The 21,568-nt window shown below is 42.3% G+C and overlaps 1 protein-coding gene across 1 annotated transcript; it reads right to left on the reverse strand.

Annotated features, from left to right (window-relative positions):
* Nucleotides 1-128: 128 nt before the first annotated feature.
* On the reverse strand, nucleotides 129-20,579 carry LOC112231326 (nuclear RNA export factor 1). The gene is made up of 21 exons (XM_024398019.2): nucleotides 20,359-20,579; nucleotides 13,932-14,157; nucleotides 13,685-13,829; nucleotides 13,502-13,585; nucleotides 13,143-13,247; nucleotides 12,721-12,801; nucleotides 12,417-12,486; nucleotides 12,213-12,301; nucleotides 12,017-12,124; nucleotides 11,698-11,807; nucleotides 6,236-6,272; nucleotides 6,016-6,087; nucleotides 5,854-5,909; nucleotides 4,678-4,785; nucleotides 1,584-1,642; nucleotides 1,306-1,421; nucleotides 1,178-1,220; nucleotides 987-1,059; nucleotides 689-871; nucleotides 470-530; nucleotides 129-295 (listed from the first exon to the last, which is right to left on the reverse strand). Exons 1-21 carry the CDS (start codon nucleotides 20,387-20,389, stop codon nucleotides 257-259), a joined length of 1,896 nt encoding a protein of 631 aa, XP_024253787.1. The 5' UTR covers nucleotides 20,390-20,579; the 3' UTR covers nucleotides 129-256.
* Between the last annotated feature and the right edge of the window lie 989 nt (nucleotides 20,580-21,568).

The following is a 21,568-nucleotide window of genomic DNA, read 5'->3' on the forward strand; positions in this document are numbered from 1 at the left end:
GTGCAACAATACTGGGTTTTTCACACTCCGTTTCCCAGCATAGTTCATGCTGTTCTGAGAGCAAAATGGGGGCTGCCACTCAATATTAGGAAGATGTTCGGTGTGATGAAATAACAAGCCTATTTGAACACGTTAAATCATGTTTAATTATACAAATAATGAAGTATATGTTATCTTGTAATCCAGGAGGATAACTGCATAAGAATCAACAGAAATAAGACCAATGACAATTAAAAAGCTTCACAGCCATTCCTGTTCACTTTATGAAAGCGACATCTGGGATCTTTCCATGAGCCTGAGGAGAAACAGTAGAAGTTGTTTTTACTATCTGAAGCCTAAAAAGGTGCATAACATTCGAGGTAAAACAAAATTCTGTCAACTAAAGCAACACACATTGCTCCCTTAGATACTTTACTAGGATGAAGATTTGAATCTAGGAATGTTTAGAGTAAAACAAGGAGTTATTTACCTTGAGGTCTGTGAAGACCTGCCCTGCTCGGTTGAAATCCCACTCATTGTCTTGTAAGCACCTGATATACATTGATAAAGTAGGTTAGAACCAATAGGAATGCAACATTACACCCACAAAACCCTGTACATAAAAAAACAAAGCAACGCGACAATAGGGGACAGTGTTTGCATTCGATTTTAAGTGGGCTCAAGTAGTGACAAAGTGTTTCCCACTTACTTCTGGGACCATTCAAGATTCATGCCGGACTTGAGTGAGAAGGCAGAGAGCATCTCTTGCTGGGGGGCTGAGAGGGTGGGGACAGGACTGCTGGATGGGGTGGGGGCAGGTGCCACAAAGGCCCGGCGGATCTCCTCAGTCGTAGCATTGCGCACAAACAGCTCGTCATTCACTATGCAAAGACTTTTGAAACGAGAGGAATACATGAGGAATTTTTCCCCCCATTAGTATCAACATTTTTATTGAGATCAAGACAAAGTACATATCTGGCTGAGTTTTGGCTAGCTGTAGGGCCTACCTTGTCCCTCCAGCTGGCACTGTGACAAACACCCGACAGAAAGCTCTCACAGAGTCACGGGATTTACCTTCAACTGGCGTGACAGAAGGAGAACGCAACATACATGGTTCATGACTTTTTGGGGAATGAAAATATGGGAAACAAAACAAACTACATAAGTTAACCAAGTTAGAAAAGTTGAACAAACATACCTTCTTTGAACACTCCAGTGACCGTGAACGACAGTAATGTGTTCTACAGGAGTAGGAGAGGGACAGGAGATCAAGGATGGTCATGGGCTTTGAATGTGAATGGATGGTTATAAAAGTATTCCACTCACGGTGAAGGTGTTGACGTCCACAATTAGAGATGCAGTGTCATGCTGCGTTTTGGGCAGTTCGCTCAGGAAAGCCACCACATTCAGACGAGTGTGCTTCAGTAAGCGGAATCGTGTGGCTGAAAGAACAAAGGTTTTCAAATAATTTACTTTGTGTATATGAGCGAACACAATCATGGTGACTTTCACTACCAACAGGTTTACTACATTTGCAAGAGATGACATCATGACAACCATCACTTCTGAAAACTGAAGTAGCGATTCAGAAGCACAAGACTCACTGGGATCCTTGAGCTTTTTCAGGTTGCGACTGTCTTTATGGTAATCTCCAAGACTGCACCTAGACACAAAGGGAGACAGTGACCAACTGACTACCTTAGAAACAGGTGACAAATCGGTGATACTGAGTGACTCAAATCAAATTTTATTTGTCACATGCGCCGAATACAACAGGTGTAGACCTTAGTGAAATGCTTACTTACCTTAACCAACAATGCAGCTAACACTTATTTAATAGTATTTACAAAAATAAACCAAAATAAATAAATTGAAGAAAAATAAATAATTAAGGAGCAACAATAAAACAGTAGCGTGGCGAAATACAGGGCCTACCGGTACAGTCAATGTGCGGGGGGGCACCGGTTTGTGAAGGTAATATGTACATGTAGGTAGAGGTCAAGTGACTGCATAGATAATAAACAGAGTAGCAGCAGCATAAAAATGGGGGTGGGGTTGGGACAAAGCAAAATGCCTGGGTAGTCATTTGACTTGCTGTTCAGGAGTCTTATGGCTTGGGGGTAGAAGCTGTTAAGAAGCCTTTTGGACCAAGAATTGGTACCGCTTGCCGTGCGGTAGCAGAGAGAACTGTCTGACTAGGGAGGCTGGAGTCTTCGGCAATTTTTTGGGGCCTTCCTCTGACACCACCTGGTATAGAGGTCCTGGATGGCAACAAGCTTGGCCCCAGTGATGTATTGGGCCGTACCCACTACCCTCTGTAGTGCCTTGCAGTCACGGGCCGAGCAGTTGCCATACCAGGCAGTGATGCAACCAGATGCTCTCGATGGTGCAGCTGTAGAACTTTTAGAGAATCTGAGGACCCATGCCAAATCTTTTCAGTCTCCTGAAGGGGAATAGGCGTTGTCGTGCCCTCTTTACGACTGTCTTGGTGTGTTTGGACCATGATAGTTTGTTGGTGATGTGGACACAGAGGAACTTGAAGCTCTCAATCTGCTCCACTGCAGCCCCGTCGATGAGAATAGGGACGTGCGCGGTCCTCCTTTTTCTGTAGTTCACAATCATCCCCTTTGTCTTGATCCCGGTGAAGGAGTTTGTTATCCTGGCACTGACCTCCCTATAGGCTGTTTCATCGATGTCGGTGATCAGGCCTACCTTGTGTCGTCAGCAAACTTAATGGTGTTGGAGTCGTGCTTCGCCATGCAGTCATGGGTGAACAGGGAGTACAGGAGGGGACTGAGCACACACCCCTGAGGGGCCCCTGTGTTGAGGATCAGCGTGGCAGATGTGTTGTTACCTACCCTTACCACCTGGGGGCAGCCCATCAGGAAGTCCAGGATCCAGTTGCAGAGGGAGTTGTTTAGTCCCATGGTTCTTAGCGAATTGATGAGCTTTGAGGACACTATGGTGTTGAACCCTGAGCTGCAGTCAATGAGCATTCTCACATAGGTGTTCCTTTTGTTCAGGTGAGAAAGGGCAGTGTGAAGTGCAAGAGAGATGGCATAATCTGTGGATCTGTTGGGGCGGTATACAAATTGGGGTGGGTCTAAGGTTTCTGGGATAATGGTGTTTATGTGAGCCATGACCAGCCTTTCCAAGCACTTCATGGCTACAGATGTGAATGCTATGGGTCGGTAGTCATTTAAGCAGGTTACCTTGGTGTTCTTGGGCACAGGGACAATGGTGGTCTTCTTGAAACATGTTGGTATTACAGACTCGGTCAGGGACAGGTTGAAAATGTCAGTGAAGACACTTGCCAGTAGGTCAGCGCCTGCTCTGAGTACACGTCCTGGTAATCAGTCTGGCCCTGCGGCCTCGTGAATGTTTAAAGGTCTTACTCACATCGGCTATGGAGAGCGTGATCACACAGTCGTCCTGAACAGCTAATGCTCTCATGCATGCTTCAGTGTTGCTTGCATCAAAGTTATTTAGCTCATCTGGTAGGCTCGTGTCATTGGGCAGCTCATGGCTGTGCTTCCCTTGGTAGTCCGTAATAGTTTGCAAGCCATGCCACATCCAACAAGCATCGGAGCCAGTGTAGTACAATTCAATCTTAGTTCTGTATTGATGCTTTGCCCGTTTGATGGTTCGTCAGAGGGCATAGTGGGATTTCTTGTTAGACTCCCGCTCCTTGAAAGCGGCAGCTTTACCCTTTAGTTCAGTGCGGATGTTGCCTGTAATCCATGGCTTCTGGTTGGGGTATGTACGTACGGTCCCTGTGGGGACGATGTCATCAATGCACTTATTGATGAAGTCAGTGACTGATGTGGTGTACCGTCTCTGGATGAGCATTTTCTTGTTTGCGCATGGCCTTATACAGCTCATTGAGTGTCGTCTTAATGCCAGCATCGGTTTATGGAGGTAAATAGACAGCTACGAAAAATATAGATGGAAACTCTCTCGGTAAATAGTGTGGTTTACAGCTTATCATGAGATACTCTACATCAGGCGTGCAAAACCTAAAATTAGATTTTGTGCACCAGCTGTTATTTATAAATAGACACAGACCGCCACCCCTTGTCTTAACTGAGGCAGCTGTTCTATCTTGCCGATGGGCCGAAAACCCCGCCAGCTGTATGTTATCCATGTCGTCTTTCATGCATGACTCTGTGAAACATAAGATATTACAGTTTTTAATGTCCCGTTGGTAGGATAGTCTAGATCGGAGCTCATCCATTTTGTTACCTGATGATTGCACGTTGGCTAATAGGACTGATGGAAGAGGGGGATTACTCACTCGCCGTCGGATCCTTACAAGGCACCCCGACCTACATCCCCGATATCTCTGTCTCTTCTTCATGTGAATGATGTGGATTTGGGCCTTGTCGGGGTGTCTGAAGTAAACCCTTCTCGTCCAACTCATTAAAGAAAAAAATCATGGTCCAGTACGAGGTGAGTAATCACTGTCCTGATATCCAGATGCTCTTTTCGGTCATAAGAGACGGTGGTAGAAACATTATGTACAAAATAAGTTAAAAATAACGCAAAAACCCCCCACACAATAGCACATTGGTTAGGAGCCCGTAAAACGGTAGCCATCTCCCCCGGCGCCATCTTTAATTTTTTTTGTTGACACTTTATTTTAAACCGTTTATGCATGCTGCTGGAGACAGGGAACATTAATAACTAGCCAAGGGGTACCTGGAGGGGTTCTGCATGGTGAAGGGCATGCTCAAGGAGAAGGTTGCTCCATCGTGGTAGGCATCTAACAAAGGCTGTCTGTCTCCGGAGTCATACACACTGTAGTATCTGGGGGAAAAAGTTATTCTTTAAACTTACATCATACGAAACACACAACAACTTACATTTCCAATCAGTACAGATAGTATCTATCAAAGCAGATCAATACAATTTTAAACAAAAACAGATTTAAACAAAAACAAAGGTGTGTTGTAGTGCATCAGAGCATTTTGGGTTCCGGCTTAGTTGAGATTTGCAAAGGATACATGCGGTAAAGAGGTTAATGGAACGCCGGATTGGCTCACATTTAACAAATCTGATCTAACAAAGTGGATATTTGTCAAATCCGTCATGGTTGATGTATTGTAACAGGCCCACAATGTGGTTAATACAGTCTGATTTGGATATATTTGGCTGTTTTCACTGCATAACATTTAGAAGTTGTCCCTTTTCAGGGTTTAGAAATTACTGCTAAAATGTTAACTTCCGTTTGTATAAGCTGGTAGCATAGCTAGTGTAAGAATATTTCGAAGATAAATACACAACGCAGAGGACGATAGGTCAATAGAGTACTAAAAGTCAATATAGTACTAACGATCAATGGAAAGTGTTTTTTCTGTAAAAGGGGATTAATGATCAATGGGTTAGAGACATGGGAGGGATTTCAGCCCGGGACCCATAGCTACATGCAAGTTCTCATTGGTCCAACTTGTTTATACATTGAGCCTGAAATAGGATGCTTTGGGGTCTGTGCTATTGAATAGTAACATCAACTGCTAACACTAGCATACAGAAATCAGTGGTGATGTTCAAAGTAGTCTTTAACTGTAATGCAGTTGATTGGTGACGATGACATGAACATGTATAGGGGTTGGCATCCATACAAGCATTATACGATGATTTCTATATCAACATTGTCTGATATACACATATAAACAATAGCCTAAATGTAGGATAATTTTGCTGGGGGGCAATGCGGTCATTCGTAATCTTTCCACCAAGAGTTTCCTTGGCATTTCCATTGTTTTGGTTGAGTTCCATTGACCTCTTTACCGCATCTATAACAGTGTGTAGTGTACGTATGTATTTGTTCAATAATGTGTATGCATTTGTCCGTGGATTCAACATAAAACTCACTGTTGTAGGAAGCCAACGATGGGAGTCTTGATCTCTTCAGAGCAGAAGTAGCTGGGCTGTGACAGCAGTCGAAGGGTGAGAATTTAAAAGAAAACACTCCTGTTTTGACACACGGTTACATGCAAAGCCCCTAAATGAGAACCAATGGTGTGCATGTATTACCTTGCAAGGTGGAAGGGCGGCAGGAGTCACCTCCACATCAAAGACTATGGGCGGGGGGAGATCCTGACCGTCCTAGTGAGAGTTAGAGAGGTCAGGAAGAGAAGACAAAGATGACTAATTGAAGAGATGTAAATTCTTCACAAATACAATAATAATAATATCCAAAATGAGTTGAATAAACAATTGTTGAAATCCTAAAAGCGTTTGATTGAATCCTTACCAGTTTGAGAAGCCTGGGGAACCTCTCTCTCACCTCGCTGTCCGACATTCACAAAAACACAGAAGATAAGAGACAGGAGTTAGTGCTGATTATAAATAAACAGAGTCATCCCCCTAAACACTATTCAACCACAAACACACATACAGTGGCGAGAACAAGTATTTGATAACCTGCAAAATTGGCAGTGTTTCCTACTTACAAAGCATGTAGAGGTTTAATTTTTTATCATAGGTACACTTCAACTGTGAGAGACGGAATCAAAAAAAAAAAAAAAAAATCAGGAAAAACACATTGTATGATTTTTAAGTAATTAATTTGCATTTTATCGCATGACATAAGTATTTGATACATCAGAAAAGCAGAACTTAATATTTGGTACAGAAACCTTTGTTTGCAATTAGAGATCATACGTTTCCTGTAGTTCTTGACCAGGTTTGCACACACTGCAGCAGGGATTTTGGCCCACTCCTCCATACAGACCTTCTCCAGATCCTTCAGGTTTTGGGGCTGTCGCTGGGCAATACGGACTTTCAGCTCCCTCCAAAGATTTTCAATTGGGTTCAGGTCTGGAGACTGGCTAGGCCACTCCAGGACCTTGAAATGCTTCTTACGGAGCCACTCCTTAGTTGCCCTGGCTGTGTGTTTCGGGTCGTTGTCATGCTGGAAGACCCAGCCATGACCCATCTTCAATGCTCTTACTGAGGGAAGGAGGTTGTTGGCCAAGATCTCGCAATACATGGCCCCATCCATCCTCCCCTCAATACGGTGCAGTCGTCCTGTCCCCTTTGCAGAAAAGCATCCCCAAAGAATGATGTTTCCACCTCCATGCTTCACGGTTGGGATGGTGTTCTTGGGGTTGTACTCATACTCATCTTCTTCCTCCTAACACGGCGAGTGGAGTTTAACCAACAAGCTCTATTTTTGCCTCATCAGACCACATGACCTTCTCCCATTCCTCCACTGGATCATCCAGATGGTCATTGGCAAACTTCAGACGGGCCTGGACATGCACTGGCTTGAGCAGGGGGACCTTACGTGTGCTGCAGGATTTTAATCCATGACGGCGTAGTGTGTTACTAATGGTTTTCTTTGAGACTGTGGTCCCAGCTCTCTTCAGGTCATTGACCAGGTCCTGCCGTGTAGTTCTGGGCTGATCCCTCACCTTCCTCATGATCATTGATGCCCCACGAGGTGAGATCTTGCATGGTCCCAGACCGAGGATGATTGACTGTCATCTTGAACTTCTTCCATTTTCTAATAATTGCGCCAACAGTTGTTGCCTTCTCACCAAGCTGCTTGCCTATTGTCCTGTAGCCCATCCCAGCCTTGTGCAGGTCTACAATTTTATCCCTGATGTCCTTACACAGCTCTCTAGTCTTGGCCATTGTGGAGAGGTTGGAGTCTGTTTGATTGAGTGTGTGGACAGGTGTCTTTTATACAGGTTCAGAGTTCAAACCGGTGCAGTTAATACAGGTAATGAGTGGAGAACAGGAGGGCTTCTTAAAGAAAAACTAACAGGTCTGTGAGAGACGGAATTCTTACTGGTTGGTAGGTGATCAAATACTTATGTCATGCAATAAAATGCAAATTAATTACTTAAAAATCATACAATGTGATTTTCTGGATTTTTGTTTTAGATTCCATCTCTCACAGTTGAAGTGTACTTATGATAAAAATCACAGACCTCTACATGCTTTGTAAGTACGAAAACCTGCCAAATCGGCAATGTATCAAATACTTGTTCTCCCCACTGGGCGGCAGGGTAGCCTAGTGGTTAGAGCGTTGGACTAGTAACTGGAAGGTTGCAAGTTCAAATCCCCGAGCTGACAAGGTACAAATCTGTCGTTCTGCCCCTGAACAGACAGTTAACCCACTGTTCCTAGGCCGTCATTGAAAATAAGAATTTGTTCTTAACTGACTTGCCTAGTTAAATAAAGGTAAATATATATATATTTAAGTATATGCTCATGCACTCACAGCCTCACCCATGGATAAGGATCTCTAATAGCCATCCAAATGTTGATATAATCCCTGTCCATACAGTTAACTGAAATGAGGGGCGGAACTAGGCAGTAAACACCAACATGGACTTGATTCGTCATTATAACCGCATATGTTGGTTCGAACTGATTGTTCAGAATAGAACACACCCATTCCTGAACATGACATAGTCAGCTCTGCATATCAGTGGAGAGGTTCTCAATGTTACGACGACACATCCTCTTGTACTAATATGAACGGTACGATGCAGATAAACCAATACCAAATCAATCTATGACGACAGCCCCTTTATTTATGTCTTTTTAAAAAACTTTTTACCCCAATTTCGTGATATCCAATTGGTAGTTACAGTCTTGTCCCATCACTGCAACTCCCATGCAGACTCGGGAGAGGCGAAGGTCGAGAGCCATGAGTCCTCCGAAACACAACCCTGCCAAGCCGCACTGCTTCTTGACACACTGCTCGCTTAACCCGGAAGCCAGCCGCACCAATGTGTTGGAGGAAACGCCGTACACCTGGCGACCGTGTCAGCGTGCATGCGCCCAGAAGCCACAAGGAGTCGCTAGAGCGCGATGGGACAAGGACATCCCAGCCGGCCAAACCCTCCCCTAACCCGGACGATGCTTGGCCAATTGTGTGCCGCCTCATGGGTCTCCCAGTCGCGGCCGGCAGCGACACAGCCCGGGATCGAACCTGGATCTGTAGTGACGCATCTAGCACTGATCAGTGCCTTAAACCGCTGTGCCACTCGGTGGGCCTCGGGCCCCCTTTCCTGTGGCAATGTACTCACCCCTTTGTGATGATACTCACCGTCCCCCCCTACACGCCGAAACACACGTTGTCTTGGAAGGGGTGTGAACGTTGGTTGTGAGCGCCCCATACCAACAAGAGACAAATCAGTGCTTTTCACACATATAGGGGAGTGGCCTGGTGATTGGGAGGGGCCCGTGGTGTGACCAATGTACTTGGTAGAGACCACAAGAGTGAGATTATGGTCAAACTACTCAAATGTTGCATGTTTGAGGTGTCTGACACACACACACACACACACGCACGTCACAGGACCAAGAGACAGTGAAATGGAATCTAAAGACTGTAGAGGAGGTGATGGAGACTGTTGGAGATGAAAGATTGACATGAATCATGGGTATACACGAGGGGGTTAATCCATTACATTAAGGCTAGTTAAAGTTACACCATGTCGTTTCAGGTAGAAAGGGAAGAGGGAAAACTTATGGTAACATAGAAAAGACAGGCATGCTCGATCAAACCAAAACACCAAAGAGGAGTTCACAAAAAGCTTTGATAGAAGATGCAATTCCACTAGGGTGATTGAGTGGTATGTTAGCCAGCCTTAAGGAATAGAAAATGTGTTATTTGAGGAGACCATGCAAAGCATCCCCTTTAGATGAAGAAAAGAAATAGAAAAGAAAAAGAAACAGAAAGAGCTGGGCCCTGAGCGCCACTACAGATCTCTACAGGAGGAACCTCTGTTGCTAGCATTGATTAATGCAAGAATGATACTGCATATATCTTACACAACATTTTTGGTGCCACAAATAAATACAATTTTGGACCCCACTTCAACTTTAACATTTTGGGGGTGGTTAAACAAATAGGGCATCCAAGCCCTATTAAACAAACATGTTGCTTTTTAGGGAAACATGTTGAGAGGGATATCTGAGGAAGGACCAAACGAGTCATCAACTTCATCAGTGACCATTCTGAGGTGACTGCATGTGTTTATGACCACAGAATAAACATTAAGTGTTATATCCTTAACCGGAAATCAACTTAATATATTTAGAAATCCCACAAATTGAGGGTCTCTTGATACATCTTTGTGTCCCTCGTTCCCAAAGCCTCTCCTTCACTCCAGCTGTTACATTCTGAGATGTGCCACAAGTTGGTAGACACAAACAAGCCTTGAAGGCATGTTAGATTTAAGGGAATTATGAGAAAGCTTGTATTTGGGGACTCTGCATGGCTTTTTGGAAAACTCTCTCCCGCACCAACCCCAGGCCTGTAGCGCAAATCTTTGTTCTTTACTTCAATGTCTTCTTCGTTCAGCATATACTGTACGTATCAAAGTGCATACGTATGTAGGTATGATGTGGCCAGATGCACGACTGTGCCTGTCTTAGGTTGTCCCGGTATCAAAGGTGGGATCTTACCCGTCATTGGCTAACCAGCCCTCTTCACTGGCCACATTTCATGACCCATATAGGGGAGGATGAGAGGATGTACCAACACCATGTTCCCATATGAATCTTTAATATATAAACACACACACTATATGCCATTTGGTAGATGCTTTGATCCAAAGCGACTTACAGGCTTGCATTCATACATTTTACGTATGGGTGGTCCCGGGAATCAAACCCACTACCCTGGCGTTACAAGCATCATGCTCTATCACCTGAGCTACAAAAGGATTCCTTTCCAAAATGCCATTTTAGTGATCCAAGTTCTTCCCAAAGTATGAGTCTCATTCACAATGCTGTGGTCAGTATTATCCATGCCAAGTTATGTATGCTAGAGGTAGTGGCTCTTGAAATTTAAATTGTCAGGATTTTGTTTAAAAAATGAATACAGGGGTGCCTGTAGGGGGCACAGGTCCATCTTCACGGTAGAAAACAAAATGGAGGAAAGATCAGCTGCTGAGTTTCAGAGAGGGAAAGCGTGAGATCAGTTGAGACAGACAAAAAGAGAGTACCCAGACAGACAGTTAAACCTGCATCTAGAAGGGGGCAGGGGTGTAGAAATAATTGAAATGATAGCCATTTTCCTCAACTAAAACCATCAAATCAAATTTTATTTGTCACATACACATGGTTAGCAGATGTTAATGCGAGTGTAGTGAAATGCTTGTGCATGCGTTTGTTGGCTGGTTAATATTGATCTATATAGTATGAAGAGGTTCATGGTTTGATCATGTCAACATGGGCACATATGGCGTACACCTAAAATAAAAATAATCATAAACGTGGCTTTACATTTGAACTGAGGTGCAGCCCCACAAGTATTGAGTAGGCTATTTGTGCGATTTCAACACTTGCCCAAGAACAGATAATGTCAAGTCTTAACAACTTAATCACCACCTATGTTATTGTAGTAATGTGAGAGGGCTCAGTGAGACTCTCTGATAGCATGGTGATCAACAAGTCACTCCGGTTCATTCGAAGTTGAGCATTGTGCTGCTATTCAGTAGTACCAGACCAAACATGTCCTTCCTGGCTCATATAATCCATAAACAACATGTGATATCCCACAGAGTAGGGCTTTCCTGAATACAGTCAAGTTACCCCCTGAAATACAGGGAATAGAATGAACTATCCCCCCTCCCAGCCATCTCACAATACACTGTCAACAGCCTACCATTACCCACCCAGCCAACGATCTCACAACACACTGTCAACAGCCTACCATTACCCACCCAGCCATCCTGAGCACAGACTGACCTGATGTATGAAGCCTGGTCCTTGAAATAGTCACAAAGGGGGTTCCTCTCCAGCCATAACTCCACCAGCTTAAGACCCTTGATCCTGTCCAGCTCGCGCTCTGTCTTTAACTGGAATGATGGCAGGAAAAGAACATCCAATAAAACAGCCAGGTGTTACTCACAAGAACGGACACCGAGAGACAACTCCTAGTCCCAGTCAATTGACTAAATTAATTATGTAGATAACTGAAAAGTAAGAGGAGACTTTGTGCAGTCCCAGTAAAGGTCAGTGCTGGGGTTAGGTCCCGTTGAGCCACAACCAGGCCCAGTCTCCTCACCTCGTTATGAGAAAGGTTGAGTGTCTTCAGGTTGGGAACCTTGTTGACCAGCTCTGACAGGTCATCCAGCCTAAATAGCTTGTTGTTGCTAAGGTTCAGACAAACAAGCTGTGGAAGGAAAGGAGAAGGGATAAGTGGAGAGGAAGGCATCCATATTCTTTCATTATTCAGCTACAAGGACTGACCACATCCATACCTCTGGAATATTCTCCTCAATTATCTTAACAACAGCACGCATGGAGTTCTTTCTGTTCAAAGTCACATCAATGTTCTGGGACACCAGGTCTGTGGAAATCAGGGAAGTATAGGAGTGTTGGATGGCACTACCAGAATACAGGTCGTATAACGCAAATACAACATTGAAAAACGTTTGATGTGACTAATTGCTCTTGCCGTGTACCTGGGTCTATCCGGATGTTGTTCAAGTCCAGCGCTTGTTGAGAGCCATCAAAACGTTTAGCCATGCATTGCTAATGAGGGAAAGACAGTTTTACGCATTCAGCCCTTACACCTCTCTATACATGAAACTAAATAATGAATGTTGCAATATTATCATTAGCGGGTACTTGAAAGAATAGGAGGCATTACTAAGTAGAGTTGAAGAAAAGAAAAAGTCATAACCTTGCTGATGGCTCTAATATCAATACAATAATGTTATTTAAACAATCACTCCTCCTATTCGAGAGCTGGTCTCCTCGTCTTACCTTCAGGTGCTCCAGATCAGCTGGCTTTAGTTCAGACTGAAGAAAGGAGGGTGGAGGACAGGGATTCATCAGTACAGTCACCTGGACAAGATGGAGGATGGAGGTGTGAATGACATGTTTTTTAATGACTATCCCCAGGGGGAAATGGTTATGTCCTAAAATTTCTATTGAAAGCCCTTTACGAAGCCCTAATCATTAACTACAGCCTTACTGTGACCCCTTCTCAAGGTCCTATTTATTGATGGTCCCGTCCTTATTGATTGCCATCAAACTTAACTCTGACGCCAGCCTTGTTGCTTAAAACTTCTGCTGGCGTTATTAATGTGTTCATGTCTGGTGTCTAGTCTGCCAGAAATATCCCGCTTAACACCATTTGATAAAACCACCAGAGGTCGGTTTTGTGGAGAAAAAAAAAACAGTACCTTGTAGCCCTCTTTGTCTGTGATCTTCCGTGATACCTTAAACAAGGCATTCGCAGTCGTGGAATCATCAATAAAGAACTCTGCTCGGTTTCCCTCTACGTGGTACTTTAGAAAACAGAGGTGAAAAAAGAGAATGCCAATAAAATGAAGCTATTTCAGGGGAATGAAACTAAGCCCAGTGTTTCCCCTAGAATTTATTTCAGCACTGGTGGCAGAGGTAAATAAAACATTTATTTTTTATATATTTTTTTAGTTGCAGTGGAGGCACAGCTGCTAAATGTATAAAGGGAAAACACTGCTCAGTCTATTTCTGGATTAGATTGACTAACAAAAAGAGCCCCTAGGCAGCAGTCACTTACATGTACTGGGGTGAAGGGCATGGAGCAGATATTCTGCAGTGCTGTTATCAGCCAGTCTTTGTCGTATTTCTTTCCATAGGGGACCTGCAAGAGTCACAATTTAGCATTGACTAAGTACAATCCAATCAATGACAGTTTAGTGAATCTGTAAAGCTACCCTATTATTTTACAATGTGGACTCACAGACATCTTGAACCAGTTCTTGCGGCCACCTCCACCTCCATCCCCTCCTTTGTTATTCCCACGACCCCTGTGACCTCCTCCACCACCTCTGCGGCCCCGGTCAAATCGGTCGTCACCACGCCGATTTGGCCTTCCATAAGGGTTACTAGCAGGGGAAAAAACATGAGGGAGGATAAAGGATCAATTCTAAGATCAAACCTAAAAACATGTTCAGTGAAATAGTCTGTCTTCAGCCTGACAAACTCACAATCTGTGTTGGGAGGATCCATCTTGGGAGTTGCTGTCCGCCATTGCCACATCTCCATCCTCATCGTCGAATCTCGCTCTGGGTCCCGGGCCGCCGCCGCCTCTTTGGCTACCACGATGTCTTGGTCTTGGCCCTACTGGCCCCTGGTCACTATACATAGGGGCCCTGAAAGGCCCTCTGCCTTTACGGTTGCGAACCTTTTGTCCTCCAACTCGGTCATCGTGATCTGATGGACAAAGAGTCATTATAGTAAGCTTGGAGTTCACAGAAAATTTAATTTAACCAAACTACAGCAATTATTAGCCAAGTAATGGTCCAGATCTGGTCTGTCATCTTCGTTTGAGATCATGCATGTTTGGCAAGAGAGCGAGCTGGGCGATTCCACACCAGGAAGGCCCTTCTGGCATTTCTCACATATAAACTTCTTTGGGAGGAAGGATGTTTGATATGCTTTATTATGAAATACAATGTCACAAATGTATTCAACATTACAAATACTAATATCTCAAAAGTACTTTTTGGATTTTGCTTAATTTTAGACATATTGTTTAAAAGTGCTACACAGAATTTCTCCCCTATGTGGAAGCTAGGGAGAATCGCGGAGACTCACACTTGAGCCTTTTACTTTCAGTTTTGGTCCACCAGCTTCAAACAGCTCTAAAAATGATATTTTTTGTTATTGAAAATATATTTCACAGCAATTTAGATGGTACAATGATTCCCTAAACTATTCAGTGCTTGTTTTTTTCTCTCACATATACTTAAATTGAGCAAACAGTGTAGAATTTTAGCAACCAGGAAACTACAGAGCAATTTCTATACTGAACAAAAATAGAAAAATGCCACATTCAACAATTAACGATTTTACTGAGTTCCAGTTCATATAAGGAAAATTGAATTAGGCCATAATCTATGGATTTCACATGACTGGACAGGGGAGCAGCCATGGGTGGTCCTGGAAGGGCATAGGCCCACCCACTGGGGAGCCAGGAATAGCCATTCAGAATGTGTTTTCCCCCACAAAAGGGCTTTATTATAGACAGAAATACTCCTCAGCTTCATCATATGTCCAGGTGGCTGGTCTCATACAATCCCGCAGGTGAAGAAGCCAGATGTGGAGATCCTGGGCTGGCATGGTTACACGTGCTCTGTGGCAGTGTGGCCGTTTAGACGTACTGCCAAATTCTCTAAAACAACGTTGGAGACTGCTTATGGTAGAGAAATTAACATTCAATTATCTGGCAACAGCTCTGTTGGACATCCCTGCAGACTGCATGACAATTGCTTCCTCCCTAAAAACTTGAGACATTGTGTTGTGTGACAAAACTGCACATTTTATAGTGCACAGGTATACCTGTGTAGTGATCATGCTGTTTAATCAGCTTCTTGATATGCCACACCTGTCAGGTGGATATTGGCAAAGGAGAAATGTTCACTAACAGGGATGTAAACAAATTTGTGTATTTTTGAGAAGCGTGTGTGTGTGTGTGTAAAATATCTGGAATCTTTTATTTTAGCTCATGTAACATGGGCGCAACACTTTACATGTTGCATTAATATTTTGGTTCGGTTAATATTGGCCGTTTGACCCGATTTCCACTAGATAACACAGCCACAAATGTTTAAACACCTTGAAGTATAAAAATTTAAAAAATCAATCTACTCATTAAATATTTGGAAACCAATGGTTTGGGGTAGAAATATACAGTATAGACTACAATATATGCAAAGTTCATATTGAACAATATTTCTTTATCATTTACATTCTGTATATAAGGGTGCTTTTTGTGCTACTGTAACCTAAGCCCACCTGAGATGAATGTAAAATTACAAAAATGGCATCTATGTCAAACAATGCAAAGTTAATTTAACAGTAAAATAACATCAAATGCATTTAAAAATGTAAGCTGTGAATTCCTGAAATATATTATCTTGTTGTAGTTCACCAAGTTATGTTGCTACTGTGTGACTGACATGCAGGCACACACACGATTGATAGCATGAGAAACCCATATTTTCAATTGGCATTAGATGGTAATTAATGTCCATGAAATAAGCCATCATGTGCATAAATCAGCAAATTAATTCCTTAATTTTACCTAAAGTATGATCACTTATCTGAGAAGCTACAAAAAATATCTGAAAATGTGTTCGAGGGTCGCCTCCACACCAAAGTTTTTTGTCGCTTTGAAAATTGACAACCAGTGGGAATTTACAAAAAACTATCAATAACATAAAACATTGATTAGCTTAGAATAAAAACATATGGCCATAACAACCAGATGAATTGGTTAAAACATTAAACAGTAGAACATAGTTTTTTATTGTAATTCAAAGATGGAAGGGGGCGTAATGGGTATGTGGGCTTAAAGGGTAAGCCTAATAAAGGGTACCCTAATCTGCACAGCCGGTAATACACGTCACCTAGCGACCGTTTTTTGTACATAAAATAATTCAGAATTCATAAATAGTGACAACATTTATAATTACTATGTTTGATGTACAGTTACAAGATGACATGGTGTCATACCCTGGGTTGATCTGAACAGAATGAGCCTGTGTGTTTGTCTATTGTGAAGACAATTTGCCATGGCACACGCAACTGAATGCACTCAAGACCATTTTCTATGTGCACCAAAATCATGATCCGTTTCCCTGAATTGTATAGTGAAAACCTAACACTGTAATATAGTATTTTATAACTTACAGTTGAAGTCGGAAGTTTACATACACTTAGGTTGGAGTCATTAAAACTCGTTTTTCAACCACTCGTTTCCCTAGATAAAAGAAATGAATGTCAGCAGGCAAAATTAACTAAATATGCAGGTTTAAAAATATATACTTGTGTATAGATTTTAAAGAAAGGCGATGTTGATGTTTATGGTTAGGTACACATTGGTGCAACGACAGTGCTTTTTTGCAAATGCGCTTGTTAAATCATCAAGTAGGCTGTGATTTGATGAGAAATTAACTGGCACCGTACCAATTATATGCAACGCAGGACAAGCTAGATAAACTAGTAATATCATCCACCATGTGTAGTTAACTAGAGATTATGTAAGATTAATTGTTTTTTATAAGATAAGTTTAATGGTAGCTAGCAACTTATTTTGGCTTATTGCTGCACTCGCGTAACAGGTAGTCAGCCTGCCACGCAGGCTCCTCGTGCAATGTAATCGGCCACAATCGATGTCCAAAAATGCCGATTACCAATTGTTATGAAAACTTGAAATTGGCGCTAATTAATCGGCCATTCGGATTAATCGGTCGACCTCTAGTTAGGACATCTACATGACAAGTAATTTTTTACAACTGTTTACAGACAGATATCACTTTTAATTCACTGTATAACAATTCAAGTGGGTGGGAAGTTTACATATACTAAGTTGACTGTGCCTTTAAAACAGCTTGGAAAATGTCAGAAAATTATGTCATGGCTTTAGAAGCTTCCGATAGGCTAATTGACATCATTTGAGTCAATTGGAGGTGTACCTGTGGATGTATTTCAAGGCCTACCTTCAAACTCAGTGCTTGACATGGGAAAGTCAAAAGAAATCAGCCAAGACCTCAGAAAAACAATTGTAGACCTCCACAAGTCTGGTTCATCATTGGGATCAATTTCCAAACGGCTGAAGGTACCACGTTCATCGGTACAAACAATAGTACGCAAGTATACACACCATGGGATCACGCAGCCGTCATACCGCTCAGGAAGGAGACGCGTTCTGTCTCCTAGAGATGAACGTACTTTTGTGTGAAAAGTGCAAATCAATCTCAGAACAACAGTAAAAGGGCCCTGTGAAGATACTCGAGGAAACACGTATAAAAGTATCTATATCCACAGTAAAACGAGTCCTATATCGACATAACCTGAAAGGTCACTCAGCAAGGGAGAAGCCACTGCTCCAAAACCACCATAAAAAAGCCAGACTACGGTTTGCAACTGCACTTGGGGAGAAATATAGTTTTTGGAGAAATGTCCTCTGGTCTGATGAAACAAAAATATAACTGTTTGGCTATAATGATCATCGTTATGTTTGGAGTAAAAAGGGGGAGGCTTGCAAGCCGAAGAACACCATTCCACCGTGAAGCACGGGGGTGGTAGCATCATGTTGTGGAGGTGCTTTGCTGCAGGAGGGACTGGTGCACTTCACAAAATAAATGGCTCATGAGGAAGCAAAATTATGTGGATTTATTGACGCAACATCTCAAGACATCAGTCAGGAAGTTAAAGCTTGGTCGCAAATGGGTCTTCCAAATGGACAATGACCCCAAGCATACTTCCAAAGTTGTGGCAAAATGGTTTAAGGACAACAAAGTCAAGGTATTGGAGTGGCCATCACAAAGCCCTGACCTCAATCCTATAGAACATTTGTGGGCATAACTGAAAAAGTGTGTGCGAGCAAGGAGGCCAAGAAACCCGACTCAGTTACAGCAGCTCTGTCAGGAGGAATGGGCCAAAATTCACCCAACTTACTGTGGGAAGCTTGTGGAAAGCTACCCGAAATGTTTGACCCAAGTTCAACAATTTAAAGCCAATGCTACAAAATACTAATTTAGTGCATGTACACTTCTGACCCACTGGGAATGTGATGAAAGAAATAAGCTCAAATAAATCACTCTACTATTATTCTGACATTTCACATTCTTAAAATAAAGTTGTGATCCTAACTGACCTAAGACAGGGAATTTTAACTAGGATTAAATGTCAGGAATTGTGAAAAACTGACTTTAAATGTATTTGGCTAAGGTGTATGTAAACTTCCGACTTCAACTGTAGCTAATCATGGTGCCAATAGAACAAGCTTTCAAATGAAGAAGCTTTCATAACACAGAGATTGCGATTTATAACAGACCGTTTTTGGATTGCGCAAACAGTAATTGTGTGGGGGGAAAAAGCACATACTTGAAGACATGAGCCATGAAAGTGCATTGAAATTGACTTAGGACCTGTGCACACTGGAGGCACCAGTTAGTACTCTCACTCAAACCCTTGTCACTCTGTTGTCTTTTGTTGCAACTACCCCACATTTTCCAGGAATATTCTAATGTTACTGAATGTATCCAGAATATTTTCCGATTTATCGATCAACAAATGTGGCAAAAAGTACAGTAACTGTGAAACACAAATGCAACAGTGTAATTTCTGGATTCAGTCATGTCAGGTGAACTGTTGGGTCCTCACCTTTAGTCTAATAATTTTCTAATCATCTCCAAACTGTTCCCTTTCAATTGCTACCATGGTTATTCATTTCATATTTCTTTTGTAAGAAACATTTCAATTTAGCCTTATCCACATAGGCCAATTCCCATGTGCGTAAAGGGTTAATAAAACACAATTTTCCACCACCACTTTCAGACAATTCCTGGATGTTGCGCACTGCGTTAAGCCAATCAGGTTGCAGCAGTCTGTTATTTACCCCTGGCTGAACATAGTATGCAATATCAGGAAGTACTGTATCTTAGTCCCTCTTTCATGGTGGTGGGAAAATTGTGTTTTATTAAAGGGGCAATCTGCAGTTGTTTCTGAATTAATTAAATGTATCCATTAAATCTTGAAAAATATGATAAACATGCCCCATTGGGGCGGCAGGTTGCCTAGTGGTTAGAGCGTTGGACTAGTAAAGTTGCAAGATAGAATCCCCGAGCTGACGAGGTATAATAAATCTGTCGTTCTGCCCCTGAACAAGGCAGTTAACCCACCGTTCCTAGGCAGTCAATGAAAATAAGAATATGTTCTTCGCCGACTTGCCTAGTTAAATAAAAGGGTAAATCAATTTTTAAAATAGCTTCAACTGTCGTACCCCATCACAATAAAACATAAGCTTTTTTCACTCCAATGTAAACAAACACTATTTAGCCTCAAAACATGGTTAAAACCATCAACTTGACGCTTGATCATTCCTTGTCTATGAATTTAAGAGTAGTTACATTTCTCCAGCCCTATCCCTCAGGTGTTTATTAATTTATTTATGGGCCTTCGTGGTGTGGAATCGCCCAATTCTCGCTGTACTACGCAGACACGTTTTCAGCCAAATGTCAATGTTGTGATGTAGCTAGAGCGCTAGTTGTGAAATTACTCAACATTGATGTTGGCTACAGTAACTAGTTACCTACGTCTATAACACAGGTGATGTTAGCCAACTAGGTGTGTTGTCATATAAAAATGTATCCGCACACGCACCATGGTCCTGAGTAAAACAATGCGCTAACTAGCTTCTAAAGTTTAACCACAGCTAGCTAATTACTTTATATTGCTAGCTACCTACCAAGCTAAATCATTTATAGGTAGTGTCAACTCCTAGTTACCCAATTCAGAACACATGTCGTATTACGAAAGAAAAATAGCTGGCAAGGAATAACATTGTTGTTTACTGGTAGCTAGTTAGCTACGTTCGTTAACGATAGCTAGCGAACATCAACGTACCGTTGTAACGTGAATCGTCGGCTGTTGACATAGTCAGGAACCGAACACCCACTTAACTCCAATAATAGTGGGTATCGTTAGTTCTATATGTACAGCAAATGTGCGTTTATCGTCTGTGAATAGTTAGCAAAGACATTCGCTTTGTTCGTAACATGAAATGTAGCTTTACGGCCCCGCCGTCTGAGCATGTGCAATGGTTTCGAACTCGCTTTGCTCACGACCCCCTGGTAATGACCTCATGGACACTTATTTCTCAAACGTGAAAAAACAGTTCTCACACATTTTCATGATATATTTCTTAAATGTACGTATTATTTGTTTGTGTGTGGTCCTCTGATGTTGGATCTCACAGTGTGAAGTTTTTTTTTAAAAGTGTTTTGTTCCATAGTAGGCCAACAAATCAATCTGTAATAAAGCGTCCCAGAGTATGAATGCTGACCTAGGATCAGTTTGGCATTTTAGATTATGGTGAATTGACAATGGGTACCTGGTCCTAGATCAGCACCCCTACTCTGAGACGCTTTGTAAGTGCGGACCCTGGTCCCAGATCTGTTTGTGCTCTTGACAACTCCATCGTTCATCGTAAAGCCAACATTTAAAAAAAAAAGAGTAGTCAACAGCTTACATTATGACCAAATGACCAAAGTTACATCAAATCAAATGTTATTGGTCACATACACATGGTTAGCAGATGTTAATGTGAGTGTAGCGAAATGCTTGTGCTTCTAGTTCGGACAGTGCAGTAATATCTAACAAGTAATCTAACAATTCCACAACAACTACCTAATACACACAAATCTAAATAAGAATATATACATATAAATATATGGATGAGCAATGACAGGGTGGCATAGGGAAGATGCAATAGATGGTATAAAATACAGTATAAACATACAAGATGAGTAATGTAAGATATGTAAACATTATTAAAGTGGAATTATTTAAAGTTACTAGTGATCCATTTATTAAAGTGAGCAATGATTTGAGTCTGTATGTAGGCAGCAGCCTCTCTGAGTTAGTGATGGCTGTATAACAGGCTGATGGCCTTGAGATAGAAGCTGTTTTTCAGTCTTTCGGGTTCCAGCTTTGATGCACCTGTACTGACCTCACCTTCTGGATGGTAGAGGGGGGAACAGGCAGTGGCTCGGGTGGCTGTTGTCCTTGATGATCTCTTTGGCCTTCCTATGACATTGAGGTGTCCTGGAGGGCA

The sequence above is a fragment of the Oncorhynchus tshawytscha genome, linkage group LG33 (genome assembly GCF_018296145.1).
Source record: "Oncorhynchus tshawytscha isolate Ot180627B linkage group LG33, Otsh_v2.0, whole genome shotgun sequence".
NCBI classification, from domain to species: Eukaryota; Metazoa; Chordata; class Actinopteri; order Salmoniformes; family Salmonidae; genus Oncorhynchus; species Oncorhynchus tshawytscha.

Coding starts and splice junctions, on each gene's coding strand:
- LOC112231326 (XM_024398019.2), bottom strand. CDS start 20,389: ATGTCAACAGCCGACGATTCACGTTACAACG. Junction 12,125..12,212: donor TTGAGGAGAATATTCCAGAG/GTATGGATGTGG, acceptor TTCCTTCCACAG/CTTGTTTGTCTGAACCTTAG. Junction 1,422..1,583: donor GAAAAAGCTCAAGGATCCCA/GTGAGTCTTGTG, acceptor TTGTTCTTTCAG/CCACACGATTCCGCTTACTG.